This window comes from Saccopteryx bilineata, chromosome 9 (assembly GCF_036850765.1).
Source record: "Saccopteryx bilineata isolate mSacBil1 chromosome 9, mSacBil1_pri_phased_curated, whole genome shotgun sequence".
NCBI lineage: Eukaryota > Metazoa > Chordata > Mammalia > Chiroptera > Emballonuridae > Saccopteryx > Saccopteryx bilineata.
In genome coordinates this window covers 82907521-82935428 of record NC_089498.1, presented here as the reverse complement: position 1 = coordinate 82935428, position 27908 = coordinate 82907521, and the positions used below count along the sequence as shown (strand labels likewise).

At 45.7% G+C, this 27908-nt stretch overlaps 1 protein-coding gene across 1 annotated transcript; it reads right to left on the bottom strand.

Moving 5' to 3' along the window:
• Positions 1–33: 33 nt before the first annotated feature.
• On the bottom strand, positions 34–27908 carry SFTPD (surfactant protein D). Its single transcript, XM_066244098.1, has 8 exons — positions 27871–27908; positions 26082–26283; positions 18056–18172; positions 17688–17804; positions 17301–17417; positions 16806–16922; positions 16111–16194; positions 34–2714 (listed from the first exon to the last, which is right to left on the bottom strand). The coding sequence occupies exons 1-8, from the start codon at positions 27871–27873 to the stop codon at positions 2335–2337; spliced, it is 1137 nt and encodes a 378-aa protein (XP_066100195.1). The 5' UTR covers positions 27874–27908; the 3' UTR covers positions 34–2334.

Genomic DNA, 27908 nt, shown 5'->3' with positions numbered 1-27908 from the left:
TAGGTTCATTCCACAGGGATCTTTGACTTGACATCAAGAAGAGTGTCTGATCTCTGGGACACATGACTCCCTCTGCCTGGGCATGGACATACCAGAGCAGAAGAAGGTGGTGTGACAGCAGACAAGAGGGAAGATGCAGGGAGAGGTGAAGCAGGACAGAGGCAGCAGCACCGTGTTGCTCTGCAGACCTGGCCTTGAGTTAGCTCAGAACTCTTCGTTCTTAGAAAAAAATGCCTCCTTTTGGCACAAACCATACCCAGTTGTTTTTTCTTTTTATCTGCAAGGAAGAGGCCTTCATAAGCACCCTGGCTGATGGGGCCCAGGTGTGGCCTCTGCCAGAGTGTTTGCTTACTTTTGCATAACTGACATATTTCAGTAGCTGCCAGGGATTAGGATTTCTACAGTATCAGGTAAAGGCTTTAGCAGAGAGCCTGACCTATGTGCTGTTGGGAGGTGTGGCTTTTTGTTTTCAGACATGCTGTCCTCCATAGGAGGTGTGGCTGCAGCACTGTTGGTAAGAGTTTGGAGCTTGGGGGTCCCATTCAGAAGAGGCTAGAAAGGGCAGTTTCCTCTGTAGTAGAATAATCCATCACATGACCCTCTATGGGAACACAGTTAACATGAAAAGAATGTTTTGCCAAGAGAATTGTTTTGTGATTCGAAGGAGAGTCACTGAAACAAATCTATGTGACCAAAGGTGGTTGCAGGTCTTTCTTCTCAGTAAAACATTCTCATAAGATTTTACTGTTCTCTTCAAGGCTATTCCTTGAGATAAAGAGAGAAATGTTGTGGGAACCATAGAAGCAATAACAGTTAATGCTTTATGATATTGTATTGTTATTGAGCTATCATGCAGATGTATTCCATGTATCTTTAAGTAAAGGTTATGCCAATTTCTAAGTAAACAATCTTTTTGAAATCTTCTGAATAAAAATACGACAAGTGCAAACTCGGCACCATTTGCCTGAGCTAGCGGTGGTCCTTTGCTAGTTCACAAATATTTCATCTGCTGATCTCTCCCTTTGCGCCCTCTACTCACAACAACACTCCTCAGCCCCAGGGGACAAAGGAGAGTGGTTGGCTTCATGTCTGGGGGAAAGGTAATTGTTGTCCCTTCCAAGGAGCTTGTGCGGTTCATTCAGGTGTCATTCTATTTTCTTAAGCACAAGTATCATTAAGATCAACTAACATACAGAGGCCTGTGGCCTAAAAATTTACAGGACAAAAAGTATGAGATTTGGGTTAGATTACTTTACCCAGGACCAGATTGTAACACTGATGGCCCCTGTGGACTTGGGCCAGTCTCTCATCTCCTCTCTTGGTCTCCATATCTGTAGATAAACAGGATTTGCCTAGACTGCTTCTGAGGCCTAGTGGGGAAGGAGCCTGAAACTGTCAGACAGAGGAGGTCTGGGGGTCAATGTGAGCATGGTGGGACACCCTCTATGCCGGAGAGTTCAGATGGAATAAGATTGTGCAGATGGTATGCCTACCCATGAGCCAAGAGGCAGCCATACTGACATGGAGAGAAAGAGGTCCTGGGTGTGCCAACATGAGCCTACTGGATGCACGGCCACGCAGTCTGGCCAGGGAGGTGGAGGACCTGCCAGTTTGGCCCACTGTGCTGTGCAGCTTCCAGGGCTCAGCCTTGAAGCCAAAGCAACCACTGAAACCTCCCAGACCTGGGGACCAGCCCGCAGTGGCTAGAGGAGCAGAGGAGTAGGTGCCCAGGGGTGTCCTGAGCAGGGGTACACACATGGTGCCATCAGTGGAAGGAATCTGAAGCCATGGACTGAATGAGCTCATCCCTGCAGTGAGGGTAAGGGAAAACTGGTATAGAGGGTTAGGACTTGAGCATGTCACCATTAACAGGTCAAGAAGAAGAGGAGAGACTAGCAAAAGGGGATAAGGAACAGTCATAGGACAAAAGGCAGCAACAGTGGTGTCTGGGAAGTCAAAAGGAGGAACAGTGATGGAGGAGGGAGTGACCAACTGGTTCTGAAGTGGCTGACAGTTCAAGGAAGTGGAATGCTGAGGAGGAGCCATTGGATTTTGTGAAAGGGAGGACTTTGAGACCTAATTTTATTTCTTCCAACTGATAAAGCACACTGGTCCCTTCTTTCCAGGATATGTCTGCCTATGAGTGAAGCCAAGTTTCATATATTCCGAGCCGTGTTCCACAGGAGCCCTATCCCTGGCCTCATCCACAGCTCAGTGGAGAAGCCCTGGCCAGCAGAGGTGTCAGTCTTTATTGGAATGTAGCCAGCACACAGGTCTGGGACCTACACGCTGGACAGGCACCTGATCCACCACTGCCCATGCACCCTGGCCGGCTCAGAACTCACAGATCACAAGGCGTGATTCTGCACAGGACTTATCATTCCACTTGCCATTGGTGAAGATCTCTACACAGTCCTCATTTCCGCGGTCATTGTTGGGCTCCCCCGGGGCCCAGTTGGAATAGACCAGGTGCTCCCCTGAGGGGTAGGTGAACTTGCCCTCCGTCTTGGAGTCAGTCATGCTCAGGAATGCAGCGCCCCTGTTCTGAGCTATGATCAGCTGACTCACGGCCTCATTCTCAGCTGCAGAGCGTGGGGAGGGCAGCTGCCCCCCAGCCTGGGTGCATATTTTCTGTGCATCCTGAAAAGCTTTTTCAAAGCCTGCTGTCTTGAAGATCTTATCTCCAACACTTCTGCCATCAGGGAAGAGCTCCGCTAGGACAAAAGGAGAGTCAGGTTGGGGTTCTGGCAGATCCCGGCCAAGGCTTGGGGACGTGTGCTCCAACCAGAGCCCGGCCTCCCACACCAGTGTCAGGGTATGAGATAGGACATAAGTGAGACAGTCAGTTCCGGAGCAGCCCCAGCTGCACAATGCACCCTAGGAGATGGTTCTGGGGTCTGCAGTTACAGGTGAGAACACTGGCCTCACAGAGGTTAAGTAAGAGGCTTGGCTTCACGGAACCATCAAATGTAGGGAAAATTGTGATAGAATAGGCAAATATTACAATAGCCACCTCCCAGAACCAAAGTGGATTACAATTTAATTTAGGAATAATCATGTTGAAAAACCAACTTTGGACTAAACTAAGAGAAATCTATAACCAAGTATCACTGAAGGAACTACACTGTATGAAAGGCAGAGATGCAGAATGTGCTGCCCCACTCCCAGGAGCTAGATGTGGCTGTAGGGTCTCTCATGGCAGGGTGGGTTGTCCAAAGAGTGATGGGTCCTCAGTCACAGGGCCAGAACCCTAGCCTGGAGCCCCAGAGGCTAGAGGAGGTGTATGAACAGTATTTAGCTGAAAGAAGAGCCAGGTTACTGTTTGCGAGAGGGAGAGAGAACTCTCAGACCCAGACTCTGTCTTAAAGGGACCACACAGAAAATCTCATCACAGTCACTTACCTAAAGATCTGGGAGTGGGGAGAGCTGAGAGCACTAGAGTTGTGAGAGGAGAGTGTAGTTTCAGGGGCACTAGAAAGACTGTGGGGGACAGCCACCCTGACCCCTGTATTGGGTCAGTCCCCAAACCTAAAGTGGCCATTCTTCCTGGGAGAACCAAGTCAGCAAAGGGAAGCAATTACTCCACTCACCATAGGCTCTCTTGCTCCAGTTATACAGAGAGACACTTAGAAGCAAGGGGCACATCAGGAACACAGGTTTTGATGCTGAAGTCTGGGCTACACGCCCCCCCCCAAACCTGCTGAGTATGCTCCGAAAGGCAGGAGGACTCTCAAGCACTGGCATGGGGTGGACCCCAGTGAGGCAAGGAGTTCCCCATGCCATGGAGCAGCCTGAGCTGTGGCCCATGAGCTCGTGCCGGTGTCTGAGTGCCCGAGGTGGAGGCAGCAGGGGGCTGGCGGAAGGACCACACTTCAGGAATAGAGAGGCCACACACACTGGTCAAGACTAGATAAAAGCCACCCTAGGATTGTAGCTGATATTTACAACAACATCAGGGCCCAGCAGAGGCAGCCACAAATTCTGGATCACCTGTATCTCCAAGAAGGTTGCTAAGAGCCAGTCAAAAGCAGTGACCCCCTCTGGTCTGCACAAAGTTCTGGCCAGGGAGGTCCAGAACTGGTACATACAGTGACCTGATATGGAAAGCATCAGCTCAGGACCTAAAAACCCTAGTTAGAGTGGTATCTTAAGGAAAAGTTCCTCACATCTGAGCCAGTTAAGACATAGAAAACGCTATCAGAAATAGCAAAAAGAGCAGCAGAAGCAGCAGACAAGTAGCCTACAGCGGAATACAAACAGCTGAAACCAACCCAAGAAGCTCTAGAAACAACACAACTGAAAACTGGAGGCAGACAACATCAACCCTATACTCAGCTAGCTACACAAACAACACATCCAAAGGAGCAGTCTATACAGACAAAATGGAAAGAGAAATGCAATTGAAATGAATTAACAAGAGAAATCCCCAGAAAAAGAACTGAATGAGAGGAACAAACCAAGATACCAAGTACAGAGTTTAGAATAATGATTGTTAGAACACTCAAGGATCTTAGAGCAACAATAGATGGACAAAATGAGCACCTAAACAAAGAGATAACAGGTATCAAAAAGGACACTGAAATCATAGAAAAAGAATATCAGACAGAAATGAAAAAACACAATATCAGAAATAAAGACTACACTAGAAGGAATTAAAAGCAGGCTGGATGAAACAGAGAATCAAATTAGCGATTAAGAGGACAAGATAGCGAAAGCATGGAAGCAGAACAGGAAAAAGAAAAGAGGATCAAAAAGTCTGAGGAAACTCTAAGAGAGCTCTGTGATAACATGAAGAGAAACAACATCCGAATAGGGGTTCCTGAAAAAGAGAAAGAAAAAGGGATAAAGAACCTGACTGAAGCAATCATAGCTGAAAACTTCCCTAAAATGATGGAGGAAAAAGTCACACAAGTTCAAGAAGCACAGAGAATCCCATTAAAGAGGAACCCGTAGAGACCTATACCAAGACACATCATAATTAAAATACCAAAGCTAAGAGATAAAGAAAGAATAATAAAAGCTGCAAGAGAAAAGCAGTCAATCACCTACAAAAGAACCCCCATAAGGATGACATTAGACTTTTCAACAGAAACACTTGAGGCCAGAAGGGAATGGAAAGAAATATTCAAAGTAATGCAGAACAAGAGTCTACAACCAAGACTTCTTTATCCAGCAAGGCTATTGTTTAAAATTAAAGGAAAAATAAAAAGCTTCCCAGACAAAAAAAAATCTCAAGAAATTCATTATAACCAAACCAATGCTGAAAGAAATGTTAAGGGGCCTGTTGTAAACAGAACAAAGGGGGGGGGGAATCTAGTAAAAGAGGAATGTAGTTTTAAAGAATAAAAGGCACCTGACCGGGAAGTGGCACAGTGGATAGATAGAGCATTGGCCTGGGATGCAGAGGAACCAGGTTCGAGACCCTGAGGTCACCAGTTTGAGCACGGGCTCATCTGGTTTGAGCAAAAGCTCACCAGCTTGGACCCAAGGTCACTGGCTGGAGCAAGGGGTTACTAGGTCTGTTGAAGGCCCACAGTCAAGGCACATATGAGAAAGCAATCAATGAACAACTAAGGTGTTGCAACAAAAAACTGATGATTGATGCTTTTCATCTCTCTCAGTTCCTGTCTGTCTGTCCCTATCTGTCCCTCTCTCTGACTCTCTCTCTGTCTATGTAAAAAAAACAACAACAACAAAAAAAAACCAGGCCCTGTCCGGTTGGCTCAATGGTAGAGCATCGGCCTGGTGTGCAGGAGTCCAGGGTTCGATTCCCGGCCAGGGCACACAGGAGAAGCCCCATCTGCTTCTGCACCCCTCCCCCTCTCCTTCCTCTCTGTCTCTCTCTTCCCCTCCCTCAGCCAAGGCTCCTTTGGAGCAAGGTTTGCCTGGGCACTGAGGATGGCTCTGTGGCCTCTGTCTCAGGTGCTAGAATGGCTCTGATTGCGGCAGAGCAACACCTCAAGATGGGCAGAGCCTCGCCCCCTGGTGGGCATGCCAGGTGGATCCCAGTCGGGCGCATGCAGGAGTCTGTCTAAATGCCTCCCCATTTCCAACTTCAGAAAAATACAAAAAAAAAGAAAGAAAGAATAAAATGGCAATAAACTACATATCATTAATAACCTTAAATGTAAATGGATTAAATGCTTCAATCAAAAGACATAGGGTAGCTGCATGGATAAGAAAATAGGACTCATAGATATAATGTCTACAAGAGACCCACCTCAAAATAAAAGATACACATATACTGAAAGTAAAGGGATGAAAAAAAATATTTCATGCAAATGAAAATGAAAAAGAAGCTGGAGTAGCAATACTTATATCAGACAAAATAAACTTTAGAACAAAGACTATAATAAGGGATAAAGAAGGTCACTACATAATGATAAAGGGAGCAATCCAACAGGAAGATATAACCATTATAAATATCTATGCACCAAATATAAGAGCACCTAAATATATAAAGCAGATTCTGATGGACATAAAAGGCAAGATCAACAGCAATACTGTAATAGTAGGTATTACTAACTAATCCCACTAACATCACTGGATATTCCTCAAGAAATAAAATTAACAAAGAAACAGCAGCCTTAAAGGACACACTAGATCAACTGGATTTAATATATATCTTCAGAACCTTTAACCCTAAAGCAGCAGAATATACATTATTTTCAAGTGCTCACAGTACATTCTCTAAAATAGATCACATGTTAGGACACAAAACGAGTATCAAAAAAATTTAAAAAGATTGAAATCATATCAAGCATCTTCTCTGATCACAATGGCATGAAACTAGAAATCAACTACAATAGAAAAACTGAAAAACACTTGGAAACTAAATAGCATGTTATTATTTTTTTTTAATAAATTTTTATTAATGGTAATGGGATGACATTAATAAATCAGGGTACATATATTCAAAGAAAACATGTCTAGGTTATTTTGTCATTAAATTATGTTGCATACCCCTCGCCCAAAGTCAGATTGTCCTCCGCCACCCTCTATCTAGTTCTCTGTGCCCCTCCCCCTCCCCCTAACTCCCTCCCTCCCTCCCTCCCATGTCCTCCCTCCCCCCACCCCTGGTAACCACCACACTCTTGTCCATGTCTCTTAGTCTCATTTTTATGTCCCACCAATGTATGGAATCATGTAGTTCTTGTTTTTTTCTGATTTACTTATTTCACTCGGTATAATGTTATCAAGATCCCACCATTTTGCTGTAAATGATCTGATGTCATCATTTCTTATGTCTGAGTAGTATTCCATAGTGTATATGTGCCACATCTTCTTTATCCAGTCTTCTATTGAAGGGCTTTTTGGTTGTTTCCATGTCTTGGCCACTGTGAACAGTGCTGCAATGAACATGGGGCTACATGTGTCTTTACATATCAATGTTTCTGAGGTTTTGGGGTATATACCCAGTAGAGGGATTGCTGGGTCATAAGGTAGTTCTATTTTCAGTTTTTTGAGAAACCACCATACTTTCCTCCATAATGGTTGTACTACTTTACAGTCCCACCAACAGTGGATGAGAGTTCCCTTTTCTCCGCAGCCTCTCCAACATTTGCTATTACCGTCTTGTTGATAATAGCTAATCTAACAGGGGTGAGGTGGTATCTCATTGTAGTTTTGATTTGCATTTCTCTAATAACTAATGAAGCTGAGCATCTTTTCATATATCTGTTGGCCATTTGTATCTCTTCCTGGGAGAAGTGTCTGTTCATGTCCTCTTCCCATTTTTTTGTTGGATTGTTTGTTTGTTTGTTGTTGAGTTTTATGAGTTCTTTGTAAATTTTGGATATTAGGCCCTTATCTGAGCTGTTGTTTGAAAATATCATTTCCCATTTAGTTGGCTGTCTGTTTATTTTGATATCAGTTTCTCTTGCTGAGCAAAAACTTTTTATTCTGAGGTAGTCCCATTCATTTATCTTTGCCTTCACTTCTCTTGCCATTGGAGTCAAGTTCATAAAATGTTCTTTAAAACCCAGGTCCATGATTTTAGTACCTATGTCTTCTTCTATGTACTTTATTGTTTCAGGTCTTATATTTAGGTCTTTGATCCATTTTGAATTAATTTTAGTACACGGGGACAGGCTGTAGTCGAGTTTCATTCTTTTGCATGTGGCTTTCCAGTTTTCCCAACACCATTTGTTGAAGAGGCTTTCTATTCTCCATTGTGTGTTGTTGGCCCTTTTATCAAAGATTATTTGACCATATATATGTGGTTTTATTTCTGGGCTTTCTATTCTGTTCCATTGGTCTGAGTGTCTATTTTTCTGCCAATACCATGCTGTTTTGATTATCGTGGCCCTATAATATAGTTTAAAGTCAGGTATTGTAATGCCCCCAGCTTCATTCTTTTTCCTTAGGATTGTTTTGGCTATTCGGGGTTTTTTATAGTTCCATATAAATCTGATGATTTTTTATTCCATTTCTTTAAAAAATCTCATAGGAATTTTGATGGGAATTGCATTAAATTTATATATTGCTTTGGGTAATATGGCCATTTTGATTATATTTATTCTTCCTATCCAAGAACAAGGAATATTTTTCCATTTCATTGTGTCTTTTTCTATTTCTCTTAATAATGCCTTGTAGTTTTCGTTATATAGGTCCTTTACATTCTTTGTTATGTTTATTCCTAGGTATTTTATTTTTTTTGCTGCAATCGTCAAGGGGATTATTTTTTTGAGTTCGTTTTCTAATATTTCATTGTTGGCATATAGAAAGGCTATGGACTTTTGTATGTTAATTTTGTATCCTGCGACCTTACTGTATTGGTTTATTGTTTCTAATAATCTTTTTGTGGAGTCCTTCGGGTTTTCGATGTATAGGATCATATCATCAGCAAAAAGTGATACCTTTACTTCTTCTTTTGCGATATGGATGCCTTTTATTTTTTAGTCTTGTCTGATTGCTCTGGCCAGAACTTCTAGCACCACGTTAAATAAGAGTGGAGAGAGTAGACAACCCTGTCTTGTTCCTGATTGAAGGTAGAAAGTCCTCAGTTTTATGCCGTTTAATATGATGTTGGCTGATGGTTTATCATATATGGCCTTTATCATGTTGAGATATTTTCCTCCTATACCCATTTTGTTGAGAGTCTTAAACATAAAATTGTGTTGTATTTTATCAAAAGCCTTTTCTGCATCTATTGATAAGATCATGTGGTTTTTGTTCTTTGTTTTGTTGATATGGTGTATTACGTTAACCGTTTTACGTATGTTGAACCATCCTTGAGATTCTGGGATGAATCCCACTTGATCATGATGTATTATTTTTTTAATATGTTGTTGTATTCAGTTTTCCAGTATTTTGTTTAGTATTTTAGCATCTGTATTCATTAGATATATTGGTCTGTAGTTTTCTTTCTTTGTGCCATCCTTGCCAGTTTTTGGTATGAGGGTTATGTTGGCCTCATAAAATGTGTTTGGAAGTATTGCTTCTTCTTCAATTTTTTGGAAGACTTTGAGTAGAATAGGAACCAAGTCTTCTTTGAATGTTTGATAGAATTCACTAGTATAACCATCTGGGCCTGGACTTTTATTTTTGGGGAGGTTTTTAATAGTTTTTTCTTAAATAGCATGTTATTAAATAACAAATGGGTTAACAATGAGATCAAGGAAAAAATTAAAAATTTCCTTGAAACAAATGAAAATAAATATACAACAACTCAAAATTTATGGGATACAGCAAAAGCATTCCTGAAAGGGAAGTTCATAGCATTTACAGGCATATCTTAAGAAGCAAGAAAAACCTCAAATAAACAACTTAACCCTGCATCTAAAAGAACTAGAAAAAGAACAGCAAGTAAAGCCCAAAAAAGTAGAAATAATAAAGATCAGAACGGAAATAAATGACATAGTGGCTAAAAAAATAAATAAATACAGAGGTTCAATGAAACTAAGAGATGGTTCTCTAAAAAGGTAAACAGGATTAATGAAACTTTGACCAGATTCACCAAGAAAAAAAGAGAGAGGATTCAAAAGAAATTAGAAATGAGAGTGGAGAAATAACAACTGACACAGTAGAAATACAAAGGATTGTAAGAAAATACTATGAAAAACTATATGCCCCAAAATTAGACAACCTAGGTAAAATGGACAAATTCCTTGAAACATATAATCTTTCAAAAATCAATCAGGAAGAATCAGAAAACCTAAACAGACCGATTACAACCAACGAGATCAAAACAATTATCAAAAACTCCCAACAAGCCCTGGCCGGTTGGCTCAGCGGTAGAGCGTCGGCCTGGCATGCGGGGGACCCGGGTTCGATTCCCGGCCAGGGCACACAGGAGAAGCGCCCATTTGCTTCTCCACCCCCACCCCTCCTTCCTCTCTGTCTCTCTCTTCCCCTCCCGCAGCCAAGGCTCCATTGGGGCAAAGATGGCCCGGGCGCTGGGGATGGCTCCTTGGCCTCTGCCCCAGGCACTAGAATGGCTCTGGTCGCAGCAGAGTGACGCCCCGGAGGGGCAGAGCATCGCCCCCTGGTGGGCAGAGCTTCGCCCCTGGTGGGCATGCTGGGTGGATCCCGGTCGGGCGCATGCGGGAGTCTGTCTGACTGTCTCTCCCCGTTTCCGGCTTCAGAAAAATACAAAAAAAAAAAAAAAAAAAACAACTCCCAACAAACAAAAGCCCTGGGCCAGATGGCTTCACAGGCGAATTCTACCAAATATTCAAAGAACTAACTTCTATCCTTCTCAAGCTATTTCAAAAAATTCAAGAGGAGGGAAGATTTCCAAACTCCTTTTATGAGATGAGTATAATTCTGATTCCAAAACCAGGCAAAGAAAACACAAAGAAAGAAAACTATAGGCCAATATCCCTGATGAATTTAGATGCTAAAATCCTCAACAAAATATTAGCAAACTGGATCCAGCAATATATGAAAAAAAAATCATACATCATGATCAAGTGAGATTTATTCTGGGGAGGCAAGGCTGGTACAATATTTGCAAATCAATCAATAGGATTCACCACATAAACAAAAGGAAGGAGAAAAATCACATGATAATATCAATAGATGCAAAAAAAGCATTTGAGAAAATCCAGCACCCATTTATGATCAAAACTCTCAGCAAAGTGGGAATGCAAGGAACATACCTCAACATGATAAAGGCTATCTATGACAAACCCACAGCCAACATCATACTCAGTGGGCAAAAACTGAAAGCAATCCCCTTAAGATCAGGAACAAGGCAGGGGTGCCCCCTTTCACCACTCTTATTCAACATAGTTCTGTAAGTCCTAGCCGTAGCAATCACACAAGAAATAAAAGGCATCCAAATTGGAAAAGAAGAGGTAAAACTATCATTATTTGCTAATGATATAATATTGTACATAGAAAACCCTAACGTCTCAATCAGAGAACTACTGGACCAGCCAGACCAGGCAGGGGCGCAGTGGATAGAGTGTCGGACTGGGATGTGGAGGACCCAGGTTTGAGACCCCGAGGATGCCAGCTTGAGCGCGGGCTCATCTGGTTTGAGCAAGGCTCACCAGCTTGAACCCAAGGTCACTAGCTTGAGCAAGGGGTCACTCAGTCTGCTGTAGCCCCGAGGTCAAGGCACATATGAGAAATCTGTCAATGAAGAACTAAGGAGCTGCAACGAAAACTGATGTTTCTCATCTCCCTCCCTTCCTGTCTTTCTGTCCCTATCTGTCCCTCTCTCTGACTCTCTCTGTCTCTGCTAGAAGAAAAAAAAAGATTAAAAAAAAAGAAAACTACTGGACTAGATTAATGTATTCAGCAAGGTGGCAGGATATAAAATTAATATTCAGAAATCAGAGGCATTTTTATACACCAACAATGAACTGCCTGAAAGAGAAATTAAGGAAACAATCCCCTTCACTATTGCAACAAAAAGTAAAGTAGCTAGGAGTAAATTTAACAAAGAGGTTAAAGACTTGTACTCGGAAAATCATAAAACATTGATAAAAGAAATCAAGGAAGATACAAACAAGTGGAAGCATATACCGTGCTCATGGACAGGAAGAATAAACATCATTAAAATGTCTATATTACCCAAAGCAATTTATAAATTTGATGTAATTCCTATTAAAATACCAATGACATACATTAAACATATAGAACAAATATTCCAAAAATTTATAGGGAACCAAAAAGGAACATGAACAGCCTCAGCAATCTTGAAAAGGAAGAATAAAGTGGGTGGTATCACACTTCCTTATATCAAGTTATACTACAAGGCCACTGTACTCAAAACATCTTGGTACTGACATAAGAACAGGCATATAGATCAATGGAACAGAACAGAGAACCCAGAAATAAACCCACACCTTTATGGACAATGATATTTGACAAAGGAGGTAAGAGCATACACTGGAGTAAAGATAGTCTCTTTAACAAATGGTGTTGGGAAAATTGGACAGCTGCAAAAAAAATGAAACTAGACCACCAACTTACACCATTCACAAAAATAAACTCAAAATGGATAAAAGACTTAAATGTAAGTCATAACACCATAAGCATCTTAGAAGAAAACATAGGTAGTAAGCTCTCCAACATTTCTCACAGCAATATATTTGCTGATTTATCTCCACGGGCAAGTGAAATAAAGGACAGGATGAATAAATGGGGCTCTATGAAACTAAAAAGCTTTGGCACAGCTAAAGACAATATGGACAAAATAAAAAGACAAACCACACAATGGGAGAATATATTCAACAATATGTTTGATAAGGGGTTAATAACCAAAATTTATAAAGAACTTGTAAAACTCAACACCAGGAAGATAAACTATCCAATCAAAAGATGGGCAAAAAAAAAAAAAAAAAAATAGAATGGACCCTTCTCCAAAGAGGACATACAGATGGCCAATAGGCAGATGAAGAAATGCAAATTAAAACCACAATGAGATATCACCTCACACCAGTCAGAATGGTGCTCATTAACAAAACAACACATTATAAGTGCTAGCAAGGATGTGGAGAAAAGGGAGTCCTCCTGCACTGCTGGTGGGAATGCAGACTGGTGCAGCCTCTGTGGAAAACTGTATACAGATTCCTCAAAAAATTAAAAATGAAACTGCCCTTTGACCAGCCATCTCACTTTTAAGAATATACCCTAAGAACACCAAATCACTAATTCAAAAGAAAAAATTCACCCCCATGTTTATTGCAGCATTGTTTACAACAGCCAAGATCTGGAAACAGCCCAGGTATCCATCAGTGGACAGGTGGATTAAAAAGTTGTGGTACACCTGATCAGGTGGTACTGCAGTGCATAGAGCGACGGACTGGGATGCGGAGGATCCAGGTTCGAGACCCTGAGGTCGCCAGCTTGAGCGCGGCCTCATCTGGCTTGTGCAAAGCTCACCAGCTTGGACCCAAGGTTGCTAGCTCGAGCAAGGGGTTATTTGGTCTGCTGAAGGCCCATGGTCAAGGCACATATAAGAAAGCAATCAATGAACAACTAAGGTGTCGCAAGGAAAAACACTAATGATAGATACTTCTCATCTCTCTAGTTCCTGTCTGTCTGTCCCTATCTATCCCTCTCTCTGACTCTCTCTCTCTCTGTCTCGGTAAAAAAAAAAAAAAAAAAGAAAAAGTGTGGTACATATACATAATGGAATACTATGGGGTCATGAAAAAGAAGGAAATCTTACGTTTTGTGACAAGATGGATTGACCTGGAAACTATTATACTGAGTGAAATAAGCCAGGTAGAGAAAGAAAAATATCATATCACCTCACTCATTTGAGGAATGAAATGGAACTGAGGAGCGGAATAGAGGCAGAGGCGGGATCAAAGGGACCAGATCAAAGGGAAAGTGGACAGAGGGAAAGGGGATGAGCGGATGGGATCAGAGAAGGGAAAGAGATTGGTGAAATTATATATACATAACAAAGCGTTATAGAGAGCAGAAAAGCAACTCCTGGAGGGCAGGGGGGAGGGTTTTAGGAAGAGGGAGGTAAGGTGGATGTTGAGAGGAACAGGGGGGTGAAGGGATGTATTCAGTGGGACACTTGAATCTATGTAAACACAATAAATTAAAATTAACAAAAAAAACCATCAAATGCAGAGTTAGGGATTAAACCTTACTTGTTCTGAGAACACAGCTGAGACGTGCTTGTTCCATGTCCCCCCACGTTGCGTGCCACAACTGGGTTTCTAATTAGGCCTAGTCAGACCATTTTGAACTGGGGAATGGCACCGCGCAGCCTGGGAGTCTCTGAGCTTACAGCAAGCAATTCGGCTGCTCGCTCTGATGTCACTGTGAACCCTGCTGAGCACGTGGCACTGTCAGAGAGCCTGTGAGCTGGGTGAGGGGTGAGGGAAAGGAGGGAGACAGTGGCCACCGGAGAGCAGCGACGTGCTAACCTCTGACTGCGCAGCACAGTGCTGACCTCCTGGTGTGCATGTGGGTGACGCCGAGTGCTGGGCAGGGGGGAGGCATCTGAGACGTGTGCATGGGGTGGGGGCGGGGCGAGAACCAGCGCTGCACAGAGCCCTGTCTGGGTCAGGAGGCCAGCTGTGCAGCCCCACCTTGGCAGTGGCTGTCCCGGTGGGCAAGGCTAAGCTACTTCCTTATTCACGGTCTCCAATTCCTCTTCTCTAATGTGGGAATACGTTTTATACAAGTATACCCTGTGTGACCTTCCACTGTCTCTTTCTAGTCCATCTCATTTCCCATCCCTTTGTTGCCTGGGTTTCTGCTCAGAAACATTCAGGGGTTGAGAGGACTGAACCCCGGCCTCACAGGGGGAGAGGAGCCCAGGCTGCACCTGACCCCATGCCCTTCTCCTGCGAGCACCTTCCACAAGGGCTCCGGGGGCAGATTCTTGAGCCTAGACTGAAGGCACCCAGAGCAGCCCTGGACAAGGACACTGCAAGAATTCACGTGCCATTACATGACCGGGTGTGTACACCGCATGTGCATACACGCTGTGGCCATGTGTCTATCTGAACGTGCACGGGAGCACTAACGGGCCATCTGGACGGGTGTGAATATCTGTGTGTGCCTGCATATGTGTGTGTGCTCGTGTATGAAGATGATGTCAAGTGAGCAGAGCTATGTAAGCATATGTGTGGCAGGTAAGTGTCAGAAGTTGTCCTTTTTGCATAAGCGTGCACATGACCGAGTGAGCACGTATGCAGACACGTTTGTGGAGGGAGGAGACACACCCATGCCTGAAACTCCCTCCTGGGTCCTTAGGCACTTAGCTGGCTTGGGAACTCAGGAGCATCCCTATGGTGCCCCCTGTAGGCTTGCCTCCTTCAGAAACTCTTCTTTAGATCAAGGAGATTTGCTGAATGACTTGAGCTCAAAGTGACCTCATGGAAGGCAGGGGAAGACGTGGGGCAAATTAGGGACTGAGGGGGAGATTCCCAAAGGCCAGGGCCCTCAGGTGTATGCTCCTGGAGGCCTCTGCCCCCTCAGCATCCCAGGGATAGGGAGGAATCTCTCCTCTGAAACCCAGGGAGGGGCGTGAGAGCCGGGCACTGGCCAGGGCCCAGAGGCAGCCTGTCTCTGCCAGACCTGGGCATGGCTCAGGTGAGATTCTCAGGGGCCGGATGCCAAGGTCATCCACCATCGCCTTGAACCCAGTGACAGCATCCCAGCCCCAACTATCAGGACAGTGTCTGGGGTTTCTGCTGCTGTGGGCTGGGCTGCACCATCTTCGGGCGTTCACATAACAAGACCCACAGAAATAAGAAATGCATCCTGGTGGGCAGATGTCCCCATATGTGGCAGGACCAGCACATGGCCAGCAGGAGTGAGGTCTGCTGAGCTGCACTGGACTCGGGGCGTTGATCTGGCTCAGAGCACGGGTGGCTGTGAAGCTGGGGGGATCTTGGAGCCTCTTAGCTTCACCGTGCTCCGCCAGCGCACTGCTCTGGTGAGAGGGCTACATCCGGTGTCTGTCCTCACGTCTCCTTCAGCTTCTGGTCGTGCGGTTCCACTGCTCTGTCCACCACCCTTAGCTCCACTCCCTGCCCCAGTCACCGGCCCAGCCATCGTCCCCACCCACTACAGTCCTTCAGCAGGCCTGCCTCAGGCCCGCCAACTCCAAACCAAGACACAGACCTGGTCTGGGGCGGACCCTTAGTGTCCGGTTCAGGTTCAGGTCCAGGTCTAGGAACTCACCTTTCTTATACTGAGACAAGGTTCCCTGAAGGTGCTGTACCTGTCCTTGTAAGGCCTCCACCTGCCGCCTCAGAGCGGTGACATCTGCAGGAGAGACAGGCCAAGTGACAGGTCAGCACAGCCAGGGTTCTGCTCAGAGTCTGGGCCTGTAGGGAAGGGGGCCCAGGTCCTGACACTATTGGGGTCAGTGCTGAGGAGCTCTCATTGGTCCCAGGAAGTCCACCTCTGCTGACACTCCTGGGCCCTCCTGCCCATGGGGTTTAATGCAGTTTCCTTGTTTACAAACGACCCCTGAACAAGTCCTTGACCTGACAGACACGGATCCAGGTGACATTATCACTCCAAATTCTGGAAATCTGATAGCAGTTCCTTGGCGGTAAGGCAGGGGACAAGACTGCATGTTCCCCGGAAACTTCCCATCCTCAGATTACTTGATGCTCAGGGCCAACCGATGTACTGGAGGGAGCTCTGCTTGATCCCATGATCAATGGCAAATCTGCTCAGGTTGCCCTCCACCAAGTAACGGAAGTTAAAACCAGAGCCTGACCTTCCTGCCTCCAGCCAGTCAGCCTGCCTGCTTTTCAGCCACCCCTGCAGTGGGCTGACCACTGAGCACAGGGGCTGTCCTGAGTGAAGAGAGCCCTCCTCCCTCCACCCCTGAGGGGCGCACCTAGAGCGGGGAGAGGCTACCTTACCTGGAAGCCCACTCTCTCCCTTTGCTCCTTTGTCCCCAGGTGCACCTCTGTCCCCCTTCAGTCCTGGGGGACCCCTGGCACCTAGAGGTCCCTGTGGACCAGCGGCTCCTGCAGGCCCTGAGATCAGAGAAGACGCGGTAGGGGAGCTCCTCACACATTCCCGCATCTCACCCTCACGGACATGCACCGGGCTACATCCCGCAACACGCCCTCCACACTGACCTTCTGTTCTGGGCCAGCCAGGCACCCTCTGTACACTGACCCTGCCATCACCCAGCACCCACCTTCCCTCCTGCAGACAGTCCCTGCTGCTCATCACGCCCTCCCCAGAGTGTTCCTCAAGCCCAGATGCACCCTCCTTGCATGCAGACCCTCACCGCCACCCAGCCACGCCAGCCCCAGCCAGACAGGGCTGCTGGTGGAGGGACAGGCTTCAGCAGCTTCAGGTGGACACAGGAGAACTGAAGGCCTGCCCCAGCCTCTGCTGTCACTCACCTGCTACCCCCGCATTGCCAGGGGCTCCACGCTCACCAGGGGCGCCTGTCTCTCCTTTAGGACCCGGGGGGCCTCTTGTCCCTGCAGAGCCCTGCATGCCTGGGGCACCCACTTCTCCTGTGGATGGGACGAATTGGGACAAATGAGGCCAAGACTGTGTGCAGTGCATATCCCTTCCTCAGTGGTGCAGCCCCTCCCCTGCCAGTCCACGTGGGGTAGGGGGCTGGGAAGTCCCTGTTCCTCACTGCCGGGCTCCTCCAGGGGCGCTACCTGATGCTGATGCTCTAGGCTCCTCCTGGCACTATGAGCATGCCTTAGGTCACATCACGGAGTGCCACCGTCATTCTCCCTCCCCCATTCCAGACCAGCCACATACCAACCACCTACCTTTGGGCCCAGCCTCTCCCTTTGCTCCAGGTTTGCCTTGAGGTCCTACGTTGCCCTGCATTCCCTTGGGACCCTCTCTTCCAGCTGGACCAGGCACACCTGCAGGTCCTGGAGGTCCTGGGGAATGGACCAGCCCGGTCAGTGCACTAATATCTTGGAGGCGGAAGTGCTTGAGATGGGAGCAGTGGCAGAAGTCAGAGAAGCAGCCCCCTCTTTAGATGGAGCCCAGTAGCAATGCAACTTCCGGAAATCACCCAGGGCTCCCTCCAGACAGCCTCTCCTGGGACGGGACATGTGCGTGCCAAGCGACAGCATGTAGGGGCAGCAGTACCACGTGCAGACATTGCTTCCCACGCCCCGCTGCTCACCCGGTCGTCCAGCATCTCCCTTCGGTCCAGGTTCTCCAGCAGAGCCACTGTCCCCTTTGGGCCCAATGAGACCAACTGGTCCAGGCAACCCCATTGGCCCTATAGCTCCGGGTGAACCTGTAGCAGCAGAAGAAATGGGCACAAAACTGGCCCCAGACTTAGGAGGACCTACAAGTGTAGGGTGGGCCCCTGGCATTTCTGGAGGGTTGTGCAGGGTGTAGACTTTCCACCTCCACACTCCTTGGTCACTGGTGATCCAGGAAATGGGTGTTCAACCCCCACTTTACAGGAGAGGAAACCGGCGTGCCCGAGCTGGCAGCAGATTCGAGCCAAGGCCTGACTGACCCTCATGTGTTGTCCTGTCCCTGCCCCAGGGCCACAGAATTCACAGCAGGCCCTCTGTTCACACCTACCCTGGGCCATGGACTCTAGCTTTCTCCTTCTTAGAACCCAACTTTATATCAGAGAGGACACCTGACACTAATCATCAGGGAATGCAAATAAAACCCACGCCATATGTCTTCATACCTGTTAGAATGACTATAATAAAAAGGACAAAAGATAGCAAGTGTCCGTGGTGATGTGGAGAGAATGGAACCCTTGTGAACTGCCGGTGGGATTGTCAATCGGTGCAGCCATATGGAGAGCAGTATGGAGTTTTTTAAACAATTAAAAATAGGACTAATATATAAAAGTATTTATATATCCAGCAATAACATTTCTGCATATTTATCCAAAGAAAGTGAATCACTCATTTTAAGTTATTTGTACTCTCCTGTTCATTGCAACATTATTTACGGTACTCAAGAGATGGAAACAGCCTGTGTCCACGATGGATCAATGGGTAAAGAAGACGTGAAACACACACACACGGAATGGAATAGAATTCAGCCATAAAAAAAAAAGTCTGCCAATTGCAACACCATGAACAAACCTTGAGGAGATTATGCTAAATGAGATAAATTAAACAAAAAGAAAGATAACTATTATATAAACTCACTTCTATGTGTATTCTGAAAAACAAAACAAAACATCTGATCTCATAAATACATAGATCAAATAATTGGTGGTTTTGAGAGGTAGGAGCTAGGTGCTGGGTAGACAGACATGAAGGTGGTCAAAGGTTCAAGCATCCAGTTATGAAAGTCATAAGGATGTAATATATAGGGTGGTGACGTAGTTAAGAGTACTGTATTGCATATCTGAAAGTTGCCAAGAGAACACATCTTACAAGCTCAGATCAAAATAAAAGAAAATGTAACTGTGCGTGGTCATAGATGATCATTTCACAATATATGCGAATATGGAGTTGTTAACGTTATACACCAGAAACTAATAAAATGTTATATGTCAATGATTGAAAAAGTAGGTAAAACTATGTAACATTCTCTTGAACTTACAGAAAAACAGACCAAATTATTGTTTACTGTATTACTAGGTAGTAAAAGTATGTTATAAATACTATGTTCAGTATGATTCTGTTTCATAAACATGTGCAGACATTGTAGGGTGAGTGCACATGTGACACACATTCAACAACCACATGGGAGGAGTGTTCAAAAGGGTTGAGTTGTGTTCTCAGTGGTACAATTAGGTCATTTTGATTTTCTCCTGTTTATCTTTAATGACTACATATTATATTTCTATTGGAAAAATAAACATTTAAAAAAGACCTGTTACCTCAAGAAGGGGCTGCCTAAACTGGAGATTACAGAAGATTTACCCAAAAAGACTAAAGGGAGCCAATGCCTATTAATATTTTAAAATCTTACACTCAATTCTATGAGTTTGGTTATTCTTTTTTATTGAGGTTAAATGTATATAATGTAAAATGAACCTTTTTAGAGTATACAGCTCATTGGTCTTTAGCACCTTCACAATGTCGTGCAACTACCAGCACTATTTAGTTCAGAAACATTTAATCACCTCAATAGAAACGCTCACAGCCATTCAGCAGTCACCCTGTCCCGTCTCTCCCGCCCCCAAGGCCCTGGCTATCACTAATCTGCTCTCTGTCTCTATTACCTCGCATGGACACTTCATATCAATGGGCTCAGTCAAAATATGACTTTTTGTGTCTCTCTTTTTTTTTAACTTGGAGTATCTTCTTGAGCATTATCCACTTTGGCATGTCTCAGTACTTCATTCCTTTGTATGGCTCAATAATAGGCCATAGTATGAAGAGAACACATTTTGTTTTTCCATCCATTGATGGACACTTGGTTGTTGTGAATTAAGCTGCTATAAACATTCATTTTCAAAAACAAAAAGATGCCAGAGGGAAAGAAAGAGGGGGAGGTAGAAGAGGGTAAAGGGGGACAAATAGTGAAGGAAGGAGACCTGACTTGGGGTGGTGAACACATAATATAGTATACAGACAATGTGTGGTAGACTTGTTCATCAGAAACCTATTGAATTTTATTAGCCATTGTCATTGCAATAAATTCAGTAAAAAATGAGTAAGATTGATGGTATAAAAATAAAATAAAAATGTTCATTAACGTTTTGTCCATTTGCTCTTTATTTCATGTATTTGTTCACTAAGAAACCGTCTCTGGAACGTAACTTTATGCTCAGCACTGGCGAGATGCAGACGTAGTACCAGGTCCTGTTCTGCATGGGATCTGGAGCCACATGTTACACTGTGAGCCAGATGTAATGAGTGTGAAAGACAATGTGAGACGCCCCTCATCACATCACAGCACCCCAACTCCAGCACACACATGTATACTCAGAGCTCTTTTACTAAAGGAGATAATGAGACCTAACAGGTGAGAAAAACTTAGGGAGATCTGTAGAGGAGAGGTGACATTTTAGACATGGACACCATGCTCCCAGGGTAGGGAGGGACAAGTTTGCCTGGGGCAAGAATATGCTGATAGTGGGGTCTGGTGCCTTTAAGAGGCTGTGTGCTGGGCACTGTGTCCTGCTTATAGTTACAGTCTTCACTAGAAATTAAGTGGAACATAGAAGATTACAGTATGGGTCCTACCTTCTGTATTCAACAGTGCACAATGCTGGGGCAGGACACCTGAGCCCAGGCTGAGCCTCTCTAGGGCTCTACCGGATGCAAACAGTTGCAGAGGAAGCCACGGGGAGTGGGAGGGCTGGCTGCCTCCAGCATATAAAAGTGGGTAAGTGAGGCATATACTTCGCATAGCCATTCAGGCAGGCCTTTTGCATGGCATTGATGGTGGCCAAGATGGCAGCAGGCAGATGGGCCAAGGGAAGAAGCCAATCTCTAGAAGGGAGCATTAGAGGTTGCCTATCCTTGGCACCCAACCATGGAGGCCATGAGAGCACTGAGGTGGAGGAACGGACCTCCTCATCAGTCAGCACTCCTGTCTCCTTAAACCAGTGGTTCTCAAACATTTTTAAGTTGGGGTACATTTAAAATCCTACAAATAGGCGCACTATATACAAATTTCTGAGAAATATGTTACAATAATTAAGTCAAATATTGAAAAAAAAAATAAAGTCCAAGCGTGCTTTTATGGTAATTAAATGAAATAAACATGACAAAATTAAACTTATTCTGACATTAAAAAATATTTTTATGTTACATTTTTTGAGTTATGCTTTTTGGAATTCATAAAAAAGAGGCATTAAAAATAAACAACAAAAATGTTATATATAGATATAGATATAGATATAGATATAGATGATATAGATAGATAGATACATTCTTAGTAAGATTTAGTAAATTCAGCAGGTCCTGGTGCAAATGTGTTAAGCTTTTTCATTCTTGTGTTTATGAGAAACATGAGCCTGGTGTGTCCTAGCAATTTCTTCAAAGTTTGGGCATGTATTTGAAAGGCAAACTCATTTTCTTGTCAATACATTGAAGAATTCCTCTCTTTTTACTCTTAATAGTGTTGAGGATAGAAAATCCTAATTCACATAAATAGGTTGAAAATTGTAGTAAAATGTTCAAAGCTTTTTTAGATATTGCCACATATTCTTCATTTATAGAAATCAAAAGGCTTCAAGAGACAATTCCTTATGTTTAATCATCAATCCAAAACATGCACCATACATATCATCTTAACTTTACCCCAAACAAAGGATAGAAGAAACTTGCCTCCAGTCTTTCTGGGAAACATGGGGGGTAGTATAAATAATCCAGCACCACAGCTTAATATCCTTTTACAACCTAATCAGGCAAGTGAGTTGGGGGGTTGGGCAAATTGTCAGCTTACAGCCAATTCCCCACAACTCTGTCCCCCAAAAATCTAAATTCCAAAATCCTTGTTGGTTTTTTGGTCCCCAACAGGCACATATTTCTCTGGAATACCATAGGGCACACCTGGAAATCTTCTAGGGTGCACCAGTGTGCCCTGGTGCACACTTTGAGAACCACTATCTTAAACACTAATTTTGCTTCCTAATATCCCCCAGAGACCTAGCCCTGTACCCTAGTGCCACCTGATGTGAAACGTTACTGACCAGCAGTTTGGACACTCATAACTGTACCAAAATTCCTCCCCTCTTTGCATCTCACATTCATTCATTCTACAGATATTCACTGAGCTTCTACTACAGACTGTCCTACATGCAAGAAAATAGTGAAAGAAACAGCTGGCAGTTTTGGCTATAAGACAAGTAGATGATGAAAAAATTAGTGGCTCTAATTTCTGGTGCTCTCTGTCTCTCCCCATTGGTAGAAAGAGATCATGGTTTGGCTGCTGACTCCCACATTGGTTGGATGCTCAGGAGAGCAGGGAGCACCAGTAACCAGCAGGGTGGGAACCATGGCAGCACCAGCAGGACACTGTCTTCCACAAAAGCTAAAATCTCCATATGGATTGAAGAAGCGGACATCTCTCACACACTACAATAAAAGCATAAATTGTCACAACCTTTTAAAAAATAATGTGAAAGTAACTATTAAAATTAAAAATCTGCACAGAAAGAGAAACCATCAGCAAAATGAAAAGCCTACCTACCAAATGGGAGACAATATTTGCAAATCATATATATCTGATACAGGATTAATATCCAAAACATATAAAGAACTTCTACAACTCAATAACAAAGAGCCAATAATCTGAATTTTAAATGAGCAGAGGATTTCCAGTCAAGATGGCGGCACAGGTAAATGCGTACTTGAATCCTCCCACAACCACATCAAAATGACAACTAAACTACAGAACGACCATCATTGAGAACCACCTGAAATCGAGCTGAATGGAAGTCCTACAACTATGGATTTAGAGGAAAAGCCACATAGAGTCTGTTAGGAGGGGCGAAGACGCAGAACAGGCTGGTCCCACACCTATATGTGGTGAATACAGAATGGGAGGGATAACTGCAGAGGTTTCCCTTGAGGAATAACGGGTACCAACCCCATACCAGGGTGTCCCACACAGGGTTCCAGTGACAGAAAGAGAAGTCCTCAAAAATTCTGGCTGAAAAAGTCAGTAAAGGGCTGCAGGAGTCCCAGGCATTTCCTCTAAAGGGTCCACACACAGACTTAGGACTCACGCGGACTCTCTCTGAGCTCCAGTACTGGGGCAGCAGCTTGAAAGAACCAGGACATACAGGGAATGCTCTCTGGCATCAGCATAAGAGCAGGGGGTGGGGGGCAGCTATTGGCCAGACAATAGTGCTGGCAGAGGCCTCTGTTCCTTTTCTGAGACACCTCCCCAACCACACACACAGACACACACGCACGCACGCACGCACACACACACACACACACACACAGCTGGCAGGCAGGTACAATATCTGAGTCTTCATCAATCTAGTTCATACTGGTTGCCCCCCATAACCCTGGTGATTCAGAGACCCCACTCCACCCAACTTTCAGGGACACCCAAGGGTTTTAAAAAAAAAGAGAAATAGAGAAAAAATTAGAACTCATCCCTGTGGAGCTTAAATTCAACTGAAAAGAAACAGATAATAATAAATGTAAAAGATGTGGGTAATTGCGCCAGAATTAGTGCCACAGAGGAAATGAAGCACAGAGAGTGTTGTCAGGGGTTCTGCTAGTAGGGTGGCCAGAGGGGCTCACTGAGCCGGTGATCTGGGAGCACAGCTGTGAAGGAGGTGAGGAGTGTGCTATGGGGAGAGCAGGGACATGGCCCCGAGGAGACGGGGCTGAGTGTGGTGAAGGCCCAGCCAGAGCCACTGTGGGTGGAGCACAGGGAGCGTGGGGAGGAGGAGGAGGAGATGAGATCAGAGAAGTAAGCAGAGGTGGAAGGCTGTGCAGGCTGCTGTGACATGTGTGACCCTGGGGACACTTGCTCACTCCTTCTGGGCCAGAACCTACATGCTGAGCACAAGGGAAATTGTCCCTGTTAATACTGCTCCCAAAGCAGGGTCCAGTTCTACAGCCCTCCATGACAGGTCTGGGCATCACCACACGGACCTCGGCTCCACCCTCCACCACTGCTCACGTCTCTCATCTCAGGCTCTCATTGTCTCTTACAGCAGCTTTATGAAACCACACACATCAGATCAGCAGGGCACATGGTCACAAGTCCCACCCAGACCTACTTGGTCAGGGTTCTGTGGCTGCTCCAAGTTCTCCAGAAAATTCTCAGACCTATAAAGCTTAAGTGACTAAAGTGCCTGGAATAAAGGAGCCAGTGTATGGCCTGGTCACCCAGTCTCACTGTGCATGACTTGATCTCCAAGCAACAGCCCAAGGCCAGGCTTGGATGTGCATGAGTCACCTGCATAAGAAATAAAGGTCTCAGCCATCCTCCTTCCCACTGTAGGAAAGGAACTCCTCCTCAGGATTCAATTCGGGATCTCTCAGAGAGCAAGAGACAGCTGGCATTCTCCAAGAAAGAGCTGGCACCTTAAATACCGCCTTACTGTGAGTCCAGTTGCAGGCAGCCGGTGCCAGCCCAAGCGTACTACTCCACTGGATGTCACTTCTGTCTGTAAAGGATAAATACTTACCTCTTCTTCACGCTGCAAAGCCTGGCAAGTTACTTATTCTTTAAAGCTAAACGTCTTCTTCCACCTTAAACCAAAGTGCAAACTCCACAAACATAAAGGCCACTGTTCAATATCCAGAGTCCCAGCCCAGTGCCAGGAGGATTTTGTCATCCTCACTGCTGGTTTATTGATTTCTCTATCTTGCCTGTCAGACCCAGACTCTCTCCTAGAGGGCACTACTTCTTGGACAAAAGCCTTACAAACAGTCCCTTTGGAAAGCTCAGAATTCACCTGATGGTACAGCAGGAAGATGCCACTTTATACCGAAGACTCAACAAAAAATAAAACAAAATAAAGCCTTGGCTCAATTATTTGTCACACTGTGGGAAGTGTTCTCCAACTTATAGACTAGCAAGGACGCAGGGACACTGAGTGGCTTGTCCCTGCTGTGCAGAAGTAGCAGCAGACAAGCACACATTGGTCTGACACAGAAGCCCATGTCCTTGTCACCTTCCATATTGGGTGGCATTTAGCCCCTGGGTGACAATTTTATTACCTGTCAAGTAAAGATAATATGCCGCTTATAAATAGTACACGAATTACACAAGTGAATGCCCGAGCACAGGGCTGGACAAAGAAGTGTGAGCTCCCTTTCCTTCTCTCCGGAGAGTACTCAGGGCCAATCCTTTTGCTCAGGCCTGAGTAGGGAGCCATGGAGCCTCATGCTTTCCCACCCTTCAGGCGGTAGGCTTTATTAGATGTTTAACAGCCTGCACAGGCACCATGACCACATTGAACAGCTGCTAAGGTTGGAACATGGTTCTAGAGGGCCCCAAATACCAGTCATTACCCGCCATCTGCTCATTCTTGGGGTGAGAGGAATCAGAACATCCCAGGGGAGGAATCGGTGCCACTGGGTGATGGGGGACACACCAGGGGCTCAGCGCAGCCAGTGATTTGCCAACTGGTAATTGGTGTTTCAGGAGGACTGAATGTCTAGGAGGGGAATTCTCTTTCCCAAAGGGGTGGGTTTCCATTCCCAAGGCTTCCACAGCAGAATATAACAGAGTTGCTCTATGGGTTATAATTCCAATGCCCACCCCTGCCCACCTGGACAAGCCCAGGGTCCCAGCTCTACCTGGATCGCCCTTCTCGCCCCGGGGGCCCTCTCTCCCATCTCGTCCATCACGACCAGGCAGGCCATTCTCCGCAGGGCTACACATGACCAGGGTGCAGGCAGTGGTAGTCAATGTATTCCCTGCATAGGTGTTCATTTCTGTTCCCAGTGAGCTGAGAGGCTGTGCGAGCAGCATCAGCCCAGAGAGAAGGAGTAGCATGGCCTAGGCAGATGGAGAGAAAGAGCAAAGATTTGCTCTTGGTTGGAGAACACGGGTAGTGCTTGGCCCAGCTCCTGAAGGTCAGGAGAAACCCTTCTCTTACCTCCTCTTCCCTTCTGTGGGGTCAGAAGCAGCAGGGCTCTGAACGAGGTAGGACAAGGCAGGCATACAGCCTGGCCTGGGAGGCAGGAGTTACCTACAGACTCTCCGACACGGGGAAGCCGCATCTACCTCTTCTCTGATGCCCCGTGTGTCCCTACTAGTGACATCCCTGCACACTGCCATTGGCACAGTGACTAGAGTGTCGAATTCCTCCACTAGGCAGGGCGCATGAAGTGCCTTGGGGCAGGACCTTTCCCCTCTTTGAAGCTCCTTCTCCCTGTCTGTATCATTAAGGGGTTGGCTTAGCTCCAAAAAACGCAAACCCGTTTCCTGTCACTCGGAGCCGTGGATGGACTAGCACCGGTGGACTGCAGTGCAGGTCTGAAAAGAAGCCAGAGTCCAGAGCCACTCAGCCAGAACACTTAGTGACATCTGTCTTGAGCACAAGATGGGTACATGCTCGTCGGCTGAGTTGCCATTCCTGGACTAGACGCTGTCTCCATGCAGAAAGTTCCACATGGATCCCAGCTGAAAGCTCTCAGAGACCATATTAACAGCTGGAGAGACAACTTAGAAGAGGGCCCCATGGAGCAGGGGCTGATGAGACGTGCTCAGTAGAGAAAGGGTAGTCTTCGGGGTGAGACAGAGCGGTTGTCCAATAGGGCGTCCAAATGGCACGTGAGAGGGACTCAGAGCTATGGAGTTCGGGGAGGGTGCAGGACCTGGTCACTCAATGGTGGGCTCCTCTCCTGGGAGGAAACTGTAAAGTCATGAATGTGGAAGGAGCTCACGGGAGTTGCAGGGCTGGGAGCAGAAAGCGGCCTCGGAGGGAGCTGGCTCCCAGGTTTTTAGACCTAGGACTCAGCTGGGGCCTCTAGGCTGGGCCCGTGGAGGAAGGGCAGAGCTCAGCCCCTTCACCCCCACACTGGTCAGTTTATGCCAGGACTTCAGACTGAAATTTATTGGAAAGAATGTCTTCTCTAAAAGTTGGATGGAGATCAGTGACCTGATCCAGGAAATGTTTTGTTTTGTTTTTAAGTACAGATATGAGAGAAGCATGTTTATCGATGTCCCACAGGCCGCTGGTACCAGGATAGGTCAGAACCCAGGCCTGTGAAACCCCATCTGTTTCTCTTCCACCTTCTTTTTTGAAGAAATGAGGGATGGACAGGAGTCAAGACAGGAGTTGGAACTCCATTTCCAGTGGGGCTTCCAGACAGTGACGTCTGGGGTCAGGGCAGGCGTCACATCCTACTCGGCACCCACCCCCGCCCCAGCCCAGAAAGCAGATCTCCCACTGACCTAAGGGGCAGTGTGAAGGGCAGAAGAGCGGCCCTCATTCTCACTGTGCCTCCTTTCACCTCCTAGACCGGAACAGCGGCACAGACACTGCTTTCCCCACTCCTATGAAATAAGCTCACAGAATGGGCAGGGATGCTCCCTGGACAGACGGGAAACCAAATGAGAGGCAGGGACCGAGACACTCACCATTGCTTCCTCTAGGACTCAAGAATCTCCGGGCAAAT

Excerpts from the sequence above, each read along its gene's own strand:
- SFTPD (XM_066244098.1), bottom strand. Across the intron at positions 18,173-26,081 it reads GGGCGAGAAGGGCGATCCAG|GTTCACCCGGAGCTATAGGG; the intron begins GTAGAGCTGGGA and ends CTGCTGCTACAG. Across the intron at positions 17,418-17,687 it reads GGGAGAGGCTGGGCCCAAAG|GAGAAGTGGGTGCCCCAGGC; the intron begins GTAGGTGGTTGG and ends TCCCATCCACAG.